This window comes from Crinia signifera, chromosome 1, assembly GCF_055691185.1.
Source record: "Crinia signifera chromosome 1, ASM5569118v1, whole genome shotgun sequence".
NCBI lineage: Eukaryota > Metazoa > Chordata > Amphibia > Anura > Myobatrachidae > Crinia > Crinia signifera.
The window spans coordinates 282,395,090-282,410,740 of NC_139217.1; the positions used below are offsets into that span (position 1 = coordinate 282,395,090).

At 43.5% G+C, this 15,651-nt stretch overlaps 1 protein-coding gene across 5 annotated transcripts in view; it reads left to right on the forward strand.

The window, feature by feature from the left end:
• Window positions 1-1,166: 1,166 nt before the first annotated feature.
• FSD1L (fibronectin type III and SPRY domain containing 1 like) overlaps window positions 1,167-15,651 on the forward strand; it is a 76,154-nt gene continuing 61,669 nt past the window's right edge. For 2 of the 5 annotated variants that reach the window (XM_083184965.1, XM_083184975.1), the window contains exon 1: window positions 1,171-1,406. In XM_083184965.1, the coding sequence (XP_083041091.1) occupies window positions 1,392-1,406 (15 nt within the window). In that variant the 5' untranslated portion in view covers window positions 1,171-1,391. Of the gene's footprint in view, window positions 1,407-15,651 lie in introns of all 5 variants that reach the window. The other 3 variants (XM_083184956.1, XR_014473599.1, XM_083184947.1) reach the window with 3 other exon arrangements.

The following is a 15,651-nucleotide window of genomic DNA, read 5'->3' on the forward strand; positions in this document are numbered from 1 at the left end:
TCCACGGAGATCAGTGAATTCGCTGGTTTAACAGCATGGGGGTGGGGCTTAGTGATGTCACTCTTAAACCCCGCCCCCTTAGCGGCTGCTGAAACTCTCCTCTCTGGGCTTCTCCCGGAGAGGAGAATAATAAAGTCGGCAACCCTGAGAAAGATATAAACAGCAATCGCTAGAACAACAATCTGAATTAGGCCCTATGTACAGATTGGAAGAACAAGCTAGCTTGCTTTTGCACTTAATCAAACAAATGAGTTTCCATTTTAAGTATTGTGGGTTTAAACCGCTATGGGTCAGGGCTCACTGGCAGTTGGTGGGGTTCCATTTTGAACGTAGGACGGGGCTGCAGCCTCACTTCAGCAGCCACCACTAATTAGTATTGAGGCTGCGGCATAAATTGTCTAGTACTATGAGGCTAATTCAGACCTGATCATATGGGCCCGAATGTGTAGCGCCCATTGATTGGGCAGACGCCGCCCCGCTTTAGTGCAATCTCGCCTTGCGAATTAATGTGCAGACTGTGCGAATGGATGGGTACGCCTAGCGAAGACTTTGCAGCCAAGCAAATAATGTCCAAATCCTGTTGCAAGCCTCTCACCATCGAAAGGTTTTTACACTGGTCACCACTCATTGCAAGCTCAGGGTAGCGACAGACAGTGATGTTTGAGGTGGCAGTAGGTGTGGCTCCCCTTTTTGAATATTGGACAGTGGTGCAGTCCCACCTCTGTAACTGCCACTGGCAGGGAAGTCCAGAAACAGATAATTTTGTACCTAATGGAATGGGTCATGTTGGAGGGTATGCAGACTTACTTGGAGGCTGTGATGAATACAGGCTTATCCTACTCGGAGCTAACATCACAAGCACTCCCCTAAAGGGCTTGGGCACGCTGATCATGTTTTCATCAGTATATTTGAGCATTTAAGCGCATGTTTAGAATTCTATTTTTCTTAAAAAGGTATTTCAAAATAATCCATTTTATTAAGCCCTGCTGCTACACTGTCACTTTATTTTTTCCCTGTGGTTTTTTAACATGTATTTGAAAGCAATCTAAGCACACAATGAATAAATGTTAATAACACAATAGGTAGACTTGCCCTTAAACAAAATGGCTTACTACTGCTTCACAAAAGGGTGTAGCTGTAGCAAGCGTCGTGCACTGACTGACTGTCTCCCCACTCTATGGTGCAGAAAGAAGACGCTCTGGTCCCGTCCTCCCCCTAGCCTCTGTGGTTGTCCTGCTTTCTCTGGTCCTGCGTTCTGAGACCTGCAGCAGGCAGCAGCTGAGCTGAGTAAGGACTCGGAGGTGGAGCTGAGGCTGCTGCTCGCTCATTCATCAGACAAGTCATTTCTTCTTTATCCTCTTCCACAGGAGCTTAAGAGCCCGGGCCTGGCTATGGACACACAGAAAGTAAGATACTTTACATTGCTACTAAATGTTCTGTATAAATTGGAACTTGACACTTCAGACCCCGCCGCCCCTGCTGCACTCTATAACGGTCAGTGTTAGGATATGCATAGAAATAGCAGCTACCTTTTCATTCATTGCTGCCAAGGGGCTTAGGAAATGTTGGGTGATGGAGATCGGGCGATGCTGGCCTGCAGGCACAATGGGCGTAATCGTCTATTGTGCACAGTGTGGTAGGATGGGTGGGTGAGACTAGTGCTGCTGCTGCTGCCTGTGATAGTATGCGGGGACATCATACATGGGCGTGGATCGGATGTGTCTGAGATCTTCCAGCATCATGTCTGATATTATTTCCATGCTTTCTCCCAAGTAATGTCCAGCTCCAATATACATGTCCTTTCTACTGCATAGAAATGTGACCTCTTGCTGTTCTCCCTCCTGCTGCTTGGCAGGTGTTTCTGTACCGAATGCACAATGCAGAACTGCAATACCCTCCTACATCCCTAGCAGCCCACAATGTGAAGAGTAATATGTATGTGCAAAAGATGTAGAGTGATGTTATTATGGTGTATTAATGTTAATTGTCTTAAGTTGGATGTGAATACTTTGCAGACATGACTGGCATGTCAGCAGTCCTCCATCCATCAGTGGTGGCAGCATCTGTGGCCTTGTTCCCATCCTATCCTAGTGTCATTGTGCCATGTGGAGCGAGCAGGTGGAGTTTTGTAAAGCAGCTCAATTATTTAACAAGAGGACGCAGAAGCTTTATATTAAACATGCTCGGCTGCATAATATGCATCCTTGAAGAAAGAAGTAACATTTGGTCGAATAGGGAGGATGCTAGAACCTGGAACACTTGTTTAATTGTTAACTTAGAATCAATTGATGCAGTCTGTGCAACACATTTTTACATTGTATATTCACAATTATTCAGTCTTCCCACATTTTTTTTATGTGTATTTTCTTTTCTTTTAAATAGTATTCATTTTATTTAAAGGCAACTTTTACTATGATATAGCAAAATGTAGTTCCTGTATTTATTTCCATCTTTCCTTTTGCTTTTTTATGTCTTCAGTTGTATAATGATATTACCATGTATTTCACATTTCATAAGCTTTTCTGCCACTGAAAATGTCACTAGCAGTACATTGTTGTTACTGGAAGTTTTGAATTAGGTAAAACATGTTCCTTGCTGTTTGTGTTTGGAGCTTATAATAATTAAGTAATTCTATTTATAAACCTGATAATGGACTCCTCTAATATAAGCAGCTTGGCATCTATACAAATAGGTGACTGAACGACCAATTCAATTGTTGCTCCATTAGGAAGCCCATACATCGTGCTCTGATGGCTGATAATAACTACTTGGTCTATCTAAACTTAAATTAGTATTGATGCTGCAATAATTTTGTGTTTAGTCACACAAAGCGGCACACCCCACCTGAAGCAGTGGTTACAGTGCCCAATTTATAGACTTTGCACACATTTCTTCTCGCACCTCAGAAGGCTGAGAGAGGAAATATCTCCCTTATGGCTAGCAGTAGTCTAAACAGAGAAACAATTAAATTGCTCTGTTTTGCACCCCCTAGTGATAGCCGCAGGGGAAAACAATTGAAGGTACTTGTGTAATAACTGGGCGCCCGATTTTTGATCGGGTCGGAAAAATCATGTTCATTGCATCGCGACCAAATCGCATGCGATGCGATCGACGCGATTTTCCATAGGATTCAATGTTAAAATGGTCCTGTTCATTTCCCTCCTATCCAAGTGGGCATAGAGTTGATTTTATATAGCGTGGCGAGCCACCGAGCCCGAAGCGTGGCGCGCGGACGCGGATTACTTAAAATGTATTCCGCGTCCCCTCGCCACACTTCAGGCTCGGTGGCTCGCTGCGCTCACCACGCTATATAAGATCATCTCTATGCCGGTGGCTCGCTGCGCTCACCACGCTATATAAGATCATCTCTATGCCCACTTGGATAGTGGGGAAATGAACAGGACAATTTTAACATTGAATCCTATGGAAAATCGCGTCCATCGCATGCAATTTGGTCGCGATGCGATCGATGCGATTTTACCGCAAAATCGCGTCCATCGCATCTGATTGTATGCCTTAAGTTAAGGCATACAATCAATCGCATCGGGCGCCCAGATATTACACAAGTACCCAATTGAAATACCACCAAGGAATAGTTACCTTTTACTTAGGATCAAGTCTTGAGAAATGTTATGTAGTTACCTTGGCAACCGTTATCACATGCCATATGATATAGTTAAGGCTCTGGAAGTTCATAGTGTAAAATCTTGCAGCTTTCATTCTTTGTTGATCAAGCTGTGCATACAGCTGCTAACAGCCACCATGGTAACAGATTTGGCTGGTCTACACATTTGCATTTCAATGCAGTTCTCCTGCGTTTCAAATACAACCACTGTAGCACTCATTGGCAGAGCCGTGGGTGTGGTAATAAGAAAATACCAGTTTCAGCTTTCCCCTTGTGCAATAGCATACATCAGAGAGTGCAAGCCTTGAGACACCCATTTAGTATACTCATATACTGTATGTAGTAGCACTGCCACTGGTTCCAGACAGCCCTCCATTGTCACACCTCACTCACTCACTCACTTTCGACACTTTTCCACACCTTTGAGGCACAGTGTCTCCATGTAAACGTGGCATTTGTTGAAGTGGCTATGCTGATGCTTGCATTGACACACCCATATTGCAGAGATTTTTTAATGGTCACTTCTAGCCACCTTCCAGTCATCATCCAGGCACTTGTAGGGTTGCAGGACCAATAACAATTATTAATAGTCTATGTAGTAAGCAAAATAAGTGTTCTGGCTTACAATCATACTATGTAGACCAGGGGTCCTCAAACTATTTGCTATGGGACCCCATCAGACAATAAAATAACCCCAGCAAGTTACTGCATAAGATCATCACATATGTAGTCAGCACATACATGGCAGCATTGTGGTGACACAAAATGATGGGAGAGTCTAAAATAACAGACAATTCAACAGAGTTTTCAGACTCCTTGAATCACTGACTGAGATTAGAAAAGTCATCAGCCTGATGGTCAGCAACATGGAGTCGTAACCCCATGCTAAGAAGGTCAGGGCCTACAGTTTGAGAACTGCTGATGTAGACAAACAGAAGTGAATGCTGTCCCTCACCACATAATTGACCTTAAGGATGACATATAAACATATATTTTTTCAAAATTTATAAATAAGAAACCTTTGGCCTAGGGGTGTTGTGAAAAAAATTGTAATACAGTAGGGTGCTGTGATTCAAAAAAAAGTTTGGGAACCACTGACAAAGGTGCTGAAAATGTTGCACATACTGGCCCTTATTCTGATTGAGTTGGAGGGCTGCACGTGCAGTTGGACGGCCAATGTTTGGTGTTTGCGCATGTGCAGAGGCGTTTCTGCACATGTGCGAATGCCTCGCACGTCCGAACACGGCGTGAGTTCCTTGCAGAAAACGATCGGTCAAAACCATCCGAGCAGGGGGTGGAGAGGGGCGTGAAGAGCTGTTTGGGCTCCTTACTATATGCGTACGCCTCATGTTTCTTGGGCGTTCCCATGAAAATGCTGGGCGTACGTATGGTAATCTGGCCATGACGCACGTGGGGGGAGGGGACTTCTGACATAGCCGGATGTCATCTACCCGCCCATATCCCTGCTTTCATACGGAACAATGTCAGAGTGGTCTGGAGCACTCGGTGCTGCCTGACCGCTCGGTCCATCATTCGATGGTCGGCGACCATCGGAGAATGGGGGAGGTGTTCGCATGAAACATCCACTCGCGGTCCGTTCGCTCGGCGTCTTACCACATTCGGACAGTGTGAGCGATCCGTGCGGTAGGCGGGGCTAAGAACACTCGGTGCCCATTCGAAAATACGCATCCGTCCAAGTCCACTAGAATAAGGGCCACTGTACAGCCTCTGCTCATTCAGAAATATATATCTATAGCTGTAGGTTGTTGTAACTAAGCCTAAGATACTTAAGCTATTGAAGATGGGATGTTGCTCATAGCAACCAATCAGATTCTATCATCTTATGGAAAATGCTGTAGAATCTGATTGGATCTTCAATAGATCTCCCATCTATACTCTTAGGTTCTAACCATTCTCTAATCTGTTCCCATTATATTCAATAGGTTCATTTTGGTTTTATGTACCAGGGAATAACATACTTATACAGGGCCTAATCCGGGTGTGGGATCTGGTCAGTAAGTCGACCCTATGAAGGTAGACAGGGCTTAGGTTAACACCTGAAATAGGTCCATATGGATAAGATCAGAAGGTCAACACAAGTCTTACATTGACAATGGGAAGGTCGACATGAGTTTTTCAAGGCGACATGTGCCAATAGGCTGTATTCCATACCGTACCACCCACAACAGCATGGTGGGAGAATAAAACAGTGTGCTGAGCACAGTGGGAGGCCGCGCCCGAAGCATGGTGAGTACAGCGAGGACAATCCGGACAGAAAAACCATGAAAAAGCTATGTCGACCCTGGGACTGTTGACCTTCTCATTGTCGACCAAATGCTTGTGTCGACCTTCCGACTGCCTCCTTTAGCCACGTTGACCTATTTCAGATGTCGACTGCCAGACCCATACCTCTGGGTGTTAGCACCTAAAGTGTCCTATTTTGACCATTAGAGCCTAAAAAGACCGAATTACTATTACTCAAGTTGAAACGATACAACTTTACTATGGAAATGTGTGAAATGAGTATAATATTTTCCATATGTAATTCATGTATCCCGTTGCGTTGCAGCCTTGCTGTGGAAGTGCTGCAGCATGACTGTTGAGCCCTGAGATTTATGGTGTGAGCATACACATGCACCCACAATTCATTCACGGGAGCAAATGAGCAGGGCACATTAGATGAGGGCCCTTCTGAGCGATCTTTTAATATCTTGTCTAGTGCGTACACACAATATCGTTAATGTTGCATGCTCACGCGCATTGTTAACGACCCCCCTCACCCTGCATGTACAGATTAGGGAGGTCCTCCTTAATGATGGCAATGCTGCCGCATAGTCCCCGTTTCCCTCCATCGTTACTCTCTTCCCCGATTGCATCAACAATTGTGTATGCACTTGCCAATGCGGGACCCTGCCGTGTCCCTGCTGCCGCCAATATGGGTGTCGGCATGGGCCTCATTCTAATTTATGGGCACCGTTGCAAATTCGCAACGGTGAGCGATGTTTCCTAACTGCGCATGTGCCGAGTGCGAGCGGCCACGGTGAACAGAGTGTTCGCTGAGCGCTCCCACCCACCAGTCTGGACATGGGGTAGTCGTGCCCATGGGCTGGTCGGTGACCATCGAATGATGTGGGTTTGGCCCCGTAGGCTGCTAATGGATGTTTATGCAAAACATCCATTTGCAGCCGTGGGGGGCGAATTCGCCCTGCAAAGGGGGGCGGAGGCCTGTGCGAGTAGCGGGTGGGCTTAAAAAGACACGCAGCGCTGCATTAAGCCCAATGTATATACATAGGGCTTAAGGCACTGGTTGGTTTTAATTTATTCTCTATTAAAAAGGTATAAATTCCTACACTGACATTTTATAAACTTATAAAATTCATGAAAAAAATAAACTAAATTTAGAGCTTCAAAATCAGGGTCTAGTTATTACTATTAAAACATAATCATTACATTATAGCAGACACTGGCCTTAGTACAACGTTCTTAAACAATGTGCTTCTAGCTGATGCAGATTATAGTATAATGTGCTTAGCAACAGTATATATATATCTATTTATTGCGGTATTCAATCTCGGACGAATTTCCACCATGCAGAAATATCGTCCGTTTTCGACAAGAATATGTTTTTACATTTGTTTATTTAAAGTTTCTTATATAGCACAGCAAATTATGTTGTGCTTTACAATTGGAACAGTGATAAACCTGGTTAGTAACAAACTGACATAGAGGTAGGAGGGCCCTGCTTGCAATCCTACATGCAACCTATTCAATGTCAGTTCCTTTTTTGGGACTTTCGGAAAAGCTTTCGACAGTCAGAAAGTCAGTTCAACCACAAAAAACGGCCGGTGATTCCACAAGCGTCTGTTTTCGACAATGCAGATTTCAACTGTTAACTAAATTGAATCTGCCTAGGCGAGTCCTGGCTGTTTTTAGTCAGGATTGAATACCATTGGCTATATCGTGTGGAAATATCATCCGAGATTGAATATCAGAAGCACGGATGGTGTAATGGTTAGCATTACTGACTCACAGCGCTGAGGTCATGGGTTATAGTCCCACCATGGCTCTAACTGTGCAGAGTTTGTATATTATCCCCGTGCTTGCCTAGGTTTCCTCTGGGTACTCCGGTTTCCTCCTACAATCCAAAAATATACTGGTAGGTTAATTGGCTTCCAACAAATTAGGGAATAGGTAGGCAATATAGATTGTAAGCTCCACTGGGGCAGGGACTGATGTGAATGTTCAAACATTCTCTGTAAAGCGCTGCGGAATATGTATGCGCTATATAAGAAACTGTTAATAAATAAATATCCCTGTTAGTCAATTGCAGATCATTAAGGTGCAGTCGACTGTTGCTCCCATTTGTACATGCACATAATGTGTCCTATGCATGCTCAAAGTACTGAACATTTGTACCTTGCCGTATAGCGCAGATCCAACAACTGAATGAACCTCAATGTGCTGGATTTGGAATTGGCCAAGTAATAGATGTTAATGGTATAAAGGGTCAACAGTTCCTAGATTAAGACGGGTTGGGATCATTTGGTCTATTGCATTATGGTAGAAAGTCATTAGGTCGAATCCATTAGGTCGACATGCTAAAAGGTCGACATGATTCTAGGTCGACATGGGAAAAGGTCGACATGATTCTAGGTCGAAAGGTCATTAGTTCGACAAGGTCATTAGTTCGACATTGTCTATGTCGACATTCACAAGGTCGACATGGGGTTTTTCACTGTTTTTTTACCTGAATGTCAACACAGTCGACATGGACACAGTTTAAAGTGCACTGCATCCCCTCGCATCGCTCGCTGCGCTCACTATGCGTCGGGCACGGTGCCTCGCTACGCTCGGCACACTATTTTATTCTCCCACCATGCCCTAGTGGATGGTAGGGCATGAAATACCGCCTGTCGGCACATGTTGGCTCAAAAAACAGTGAAAAACTCCATGTCGACCTTGTGAATGTCGACATAGACAATGTCGAACTAATGACCTGTCGAACTAGTGACCTTTCGAACTAGAATCATGTCGACCTTTTACCATGTCGACCTAGAGTCATGTCGACCTTTTAGCATGTCGACCTAATGGATTCGACCTAATGACTGTCGACCATAATGCAGTAGACCAAATGACCGCATCCCATTAAGACTATCCTCAATGGTCAAAAAAGCCAAGGATCAAAAATGGGCAGGTGGGTTGCGCAGGTCTGTTTCAGGTTTGCCTAAATGTCAGGGTAGAGAAAATTATTATATAAACAAAGTATGGGTAGTTAAGATTACTTATGTAATTATAGATTATCTTTTGGCATTCACTAGCAATGCGTCCATTTTCTTTGAAGAGGTTACAAAGCTGCTCTTCTATATCAGTGGATTGCCCAATATTGTAGGACAAGTGGAAAAAAGCAAAAGTGTGGAGCGCTAAAAACAGTTGGATCAATATGGTATAGTATAAGTAACAATCTATTTATTACACAATATGAAGTGGAATATATCCACTGAACAGGTATAAACGTGTACACAATTACAGGTTAAAAATATCAGAATACAAATAATAACATTGAGGATAAAATAAAGGAAAAGATGGGTATGATACTTATAGGCTGGATTCTTGTTGAATTGTCCTAATTGGAGGTACTTGTATGTTGGCAATTTTTGTGTGGTCTGTAGCTGGTTTGTGATGGGGTCCATATACCTTGCCGGATAAGTGACGCTGGAGGAAGAATATTGGCCCACTGGGATTGTGGGTATCCTCGATGAGATGCGCCCCTACGATCCTTATTATGCAGGTGGTGGTGTCCCAGAATAGATGGTACCAGATGGTGATAGTGTCCAGCATTATTGTACCAAGTCGATACTCCAAGGAACAAGATATCCAATTCGCCAGTAACCCAATAAAATCAAATCAGCAGGTGCTCCCTGACATGTTTCGCCATCCTAACTGACAGCAAAGCTGTCAGTTAGGATGGCGAAACATGTCAGGGAGCACCTGCTGATTTGATTTTATTGGGTTACTGGCGAATTGGATATCTTGTTCCTTGGAGTATCGACTTGGTACAATAATACTGGACTGTTTGCTGGACACTATCACCATCTGGTACCATCTATTCTGGGACACCATCACCTGCATAATAAGGATCGTAGGGGCGCATCTCGTCGAGGATACCCACAATCCCAGTGGGTCAATATTCTTCCTCCAGCGTCACTTATCCGGCAAGGTATATGGACCCCATCACAAAGCAGCTACAGACCGCACAAAAATTGCCAACATACAAGTACCTAAGTAGAAGACAAAATGGTGACTAGTAACAGCGCTTAGTGTATAACCAACAAGTAAAACAATAGGTTTTTATATCACCATTGATTTGGACACATTCTTAAATAGGTGTCAGCATTCAGGTAACCTGTAATGAGAATACACCCCTCCACACGGATAGTATGGCAGGGGTGACAAAGCAGAGTACACAAATAGTGCAGGTTATCCTTGATTAAAAGAAATTTTGGTACTTGTTTCCTAGAACGGCCACAATCGTGAGTGATCGTGGCTCTTAATTAAGGGACACGATCCTCACGATGTGGCCGATTTTTGACAATTTTTTCACTGTGATTGACAGAAATCGGGTCAATCGGTCGGTCGCGACCAATTAAAATCGGCCGCGATGCGACCGACCGATTGACCCGATTTTTCCATAGACTTCAATGTTAAAAAATCTTTTAACATTGAAATCGGTCGGTCTTGTGCCATTATAATGGCACAAGATGAGATGGACTTGATTAAGTCCATCTCACATAGGGAAAAATGATAAAAAAGGTGAAATGGGCCAATATGACCCATTTCACATTTTTTATGTGCCCGCCATGACCCCACGATAGACGTGAACCCGAAGCGTGGCGAGCGCAGCGAGCCCGCGAGGGGCGGCGGTGCGCGTCCTCCGACCTTTTCATTCCCCTACTATCCACTAGGGCGTGGAGTGAGAATATAATAGTGTGGCGAGCGCAGCGAGCCACCGAGCCCGAAGCGTGGCGAGCGCAGCGAGCCCCGCGAGGGGACGCGTATACCTGTGAAGTTAGACGCGTCCCCTCGCGGGGCTCGCTGCGCTCGCCACGCTTCGGGCTCGGTGGCTCGCTGCGCTCGCCACACTATTATATTCTCACTCCACGCCCTAGTGGATAGTAGGGGAATGAAAAGGTCGGAGGACGCGCACCGCCGCCCCTCGCGGGCTCGCTGCGCTCGCCACGCTTCGGGTTCACGTCTATCGTGGGGTCTAGCACACTTATTAACATTTGGGGGGGCAATTTAAACAAATCTTGTGAAAAAAAAAAAAAAATCGTGTGAAAAATCGGCCGATCGGATCGGTCCCATCGTATGCGACCAAATCGCATGCGATGCGATCGATCCGATTTTTTATCTTACGACCACAACGATCTAAATCGTTGTGGCCGTTCTAGGAAACAAGTACCGAAATTTTTAATACAGATGTCCACTTACAATCTGCAGACAATAAAAACAGCATGGGTGGTATTCCACAGGGGCAAAAGCAGCACGGCAAAGATGATTAACAGGCAGGTCCAAAAGAGTCCAACCAATCTCCCGTCCGGAGCAGGGGTTCAGCGGCACTCAAGGTTCTGCGATAGCCGGCGTCTTCTGTCCTCCGTGGCACCTCCGATGTAACACTCAACGCGTTTCAGATAGAATCCTTTCTCAGGAGTGTGATTTTCAGAGGGAATAGTACCCTCTTAAATAGTCCCGCAATTAGTGAAAAGTCCCGGTATACAACAGGCGTTCTAACGGCATGATGTAATATCCAGCGGAAGCAAGATGGCCGTGCGTGTCATGGTCCAGATTTCTATGGAACGCGGAAGCACGATGTTATGTGCGCTCCACTGGTATGCGTGTCAGTCAAGCCAATAATGAATGTCTGTATGCTTTGATGCTACCGCCATCTTGCTTTCGCATCTAGGCATAATGTGCATTTAAACAGAGATTTAAAGAGACATTTTCTTTAGCGGTTCTAAAAGTAAAAGACAAAAAATGTCAACATATATAAAATGCAATAAATATAAAAACAAATATAAAAACAGAGAAAAAGAAAAAAGGAATAGGAGAAAAGCGACCATATTTTTAAATCAAAAACGGTTTGAGTTCGAACTCACCGTTGAGTCCCTGTGGTACCAGGGTACCCAAACGATGAATCCACCTCATTTCCGTTCTTGATAAACGATTATCCATATCATTTGATCTCCAATTTGGCGAAATCTGGTCAATTCCCCAAAAACCTGATAATTTACATGGGTTACAGGCATGAATATTTTTAAAATGAGCCGACACGGTATGTGTCATCAAACCCTTTTTAATGTTATATACGTGCTCTGCAAGGTGGGCTTTCATCTGCCGGGATGTCTTTCCGACATATGCTAACCCGCACTCGCATTGCAAGACATATACAACCCCTTTTGTGTGGCAAGTTATAAAATGTTGAATTTTATAGGTTTTACCCCCAATAGTAAAATCAGTTTTCTTTTTTACATCAGATTTCACCGTTTTGCACATAAGACATGTGCCACAACGGTGAAACCCATTTGTTCTAGTGCTCTTTCTGGTCGCTACTTCTGATGAGCTTTTTACTAGATGATTTCGCAAAGTAGGAGCTCTTCTGTAAATAAATTGAGGGACTTGAGGTAATAAGTTGCCTAACACTGGATCTTTTTGTAAAAGTTTCCAATTTGATTTGAAGATCCTTTCAATATCTTTATGTTTAGAGTTATACTGACTAATAAATGCAAATTTATATCTATCATTATCTTTTTTATATCTATAAGAAAAAATCAAAAAAGATAATGATAGATATAAATTTGCATTTATTAGTCAGTATAACTCTAAACATAAAGATATTGAAAGGATCTTCAAATCAAATTGGAAACTTTTACAAAAAGATCCAGTGTTAGGCAACTTATTACCTCAAGTCCCTCAATTTATTTACAGAAGAGCTCCTACTTTGCGAAATCATCTAGTAAAAAGCTCATCAGAAGTAGCGACCAGAAAGAGCACTAGAACAAATGGGTTTCACCGTTGTGGCACATGTCTTATGTGCAAAACGGTGAAATCTGATGTAAAAAAGAAAACTGATTTTACTATTGGGGGTAAAACCTATAAAATTCAACATTTTATAACTTGCCACACAAAAGGGGTTGTATATGTCTTGCAATGCGAGTGCGGGTTAGCATATGTCGGAAAGACATCCCGGCAGATGAAAGCCCGCCTTGCAGAGCACGTATATAACATTAAAAAGGGTTTGATGACACATACCGTGTCGGCTCATTTTAAAAATATTCATGCCTGTAACCCATGTAAATTATCAGGTTTTTGGGGAATTGACCAGATTTCGCCAAATTGGAGATCAAATGATATGGATAATCGTTTATCAAGAACGGAAATGAGGTGGATTCATCGTTTGGGTACCCTGGTACCACAGGGACTCAACGGTGAGTTCGAACTCAAACCGTTTTTGATTTAAAAATATGGTCGCTTTTCTCCTATTCCTTTTTTCTTTTTCTCTGTTTTTATATTTGTTTTTATATTTATTGCATTTTATATATGTTGACATTTTTTGTCTTTTACTTTTAGAACCGCTAAAGAAAATGTCTCTTTAAATCTCTGTTTAAATGCACATTATGCCTAGATGCGAAAGCAAGATGGCGGTAGCATCAAAGCATACAGACATTCATTATTGGCTTGACTGACACGCATACCAGTGGAGCGCACATAACATCGTGCTTCCGCGTTCCATAGAAATCTGGACCATGACACGCACGGCCATCTTGCTTCCGCTGGATATTACATCATGCCGTTAGAACGCCTGTTGTATACCGGGACTTTTCACTAATTGCGGGACTATTTAAGAGGGTACTATTCCCTCTGAAAATCACACTCCTGAGGAAGGATTCTATCTGAAACGCGTTGAGTGTTACATCGGAGGTGCCACGGAGGACAGAAGACGCCGGCTATCGCAGAACCTTGAGTGCCGCTGAACCCCTGCTCCGGACGGGAGATTGGTTGGACTCTTTTGGACCTGCCTGTTAATCATCTTTGCCGTGCTGCTTTTGCCCCTGTGGAATACCACCCATGCTGTTTTTATTGTCTGCAGATTGTAAGTGGACATCTGTATTAAAAATTTCTTTTAATCAAGGATAACCTGCACTATTTGTGTACTCTGCTTTGTCACCCCTGCCATACTATCCGTGTGGAGGGGTGTATTCTCATTACAGGTTACCTGAATGCTGACACCTATTTAAGAATGTGTCCAAATCAATGGTGATATAAAAACCTATTGTTTTACTTGTTGGTTATACACTAAGCGCTGTTACTAGTCACCATTTTGTCTTCTACTTTGGTCTATCTTTTAAGGCATTTTCTTGGATGTGTGCCTTTATGGTGTACTTTTTCTAGCTGCACTGTGTATTTAATCGCGCACTTGTGATTGTCAAAAAAAACCTACTTAACATACAAGTACCTCCAATAAGGACAATTCAACAAGAATCCAGCCTATAAGTATCATACCCATCTTTTCCTTTATTTTATCCTCAATGTTATTATTTGTATTCTGATATTTTTAACCTGTAATTGTGTACACGTTTTATACCTGTTCAGTGGATATATTCCACTTCAAATTGTGTAATAAATAGATTGTTACTTATACTATACCATATTGATCCAACTGTTTTTAGCGCTCCACACTTTTGCTTTTTTCCATACATATTATATAGGGGTTTGACGTCCCCTAGAGGAGCTGCTTGACAAACCACCCTATTAGGCGCCTGTCCACTACTAGCCTTAGGCGATTAGTTATGTTCCTACACATTGTAGGACAAGTGTCCCCAAAACATGGCAGATAAAAGCCTGATCAAAATAGGCTGATAATTAAGATGACCTTAGTGTGGGTGTGGTATAACACACCGACAGCCGGGATTCCGACAGTCATTAGCCCGACGTTGGAATCCCAACTGCATCGGGGCCAAGCGCAAAGATGCCCCTTGCAGGCTCGCTGCGCTTGCCACCTATTTTATTTTCCCTCTATTTGGGTCATGGACCCCCACGAGGGAGAATAGCTGATGCCCGTCTGTCGGGGTTTTAACAGTTGGGATTCCGACGTGGGTGTAATGACGTCTGAATCCTGACTGCTGGTCAGTCATCTGGCACAGCCTTAGTGTACAGTGACCTGATCACCACTGATTAGGTAAATGCCACCCCGCCACAGTCTCTCCCCGCCCCTGTGCATGGCTGTGAATACAGCTCAGAATTGGACCCAATATCTTTAATGAGGCGTGCTCCTGTGGGTCATTAATACCCCCCTGTCATCTGTACATTCAGCTCTCAGACTGGGCATCATGATCAAAGTGTGTGGCAAGCTTTACTCACTATTTTGTAGTGTTGAACTTTTTGTTTCTTTTTCATAAACCTAATGAGAACAGTTCATATTACAGATATTTCAGATTCAGGACCGTTCCATAGAACAAAGCTGTTCAACCCCAATCTCACCACTCCCCTGCTCAGTCTGGTACCAATATACAGAACAACCATATGCTCTACAGATATGTGCTTATAGCTGTATTTACGGAAGTCACTGACCTTTGACCTGACATTTGTGAACACTGTCCAGACTGATTTAAAAAGGAAGAGATTGTAAGTGGGTTGTCAGGATCAGAGCAATTGTCCCTCAGTCCCCCACCCAAATCTGCACATTTTACATCTGCCCCCTTGCAGTGCACATGGTTTTGTCCATCTAAGAAGGATTTTGTCAGAGTGAACAAGAATAAGGCCCTTTATCACTGGCCAATTAGCTCCTGGCTGTTAAGTTACAGGCTGGGTTTAAAAGGGAACAGTTAGGAGCTGATTGGTCGGTCAAATAGTACCAGGCACTTTATCGCTTCTCCTCCCTTATCACCGCTTCATACATCTACCCCTTGATGGGTGGGATCCGGACTTTGTGTTGACATGCATTTGGTCACCACAAGCAAATGGTTGATACG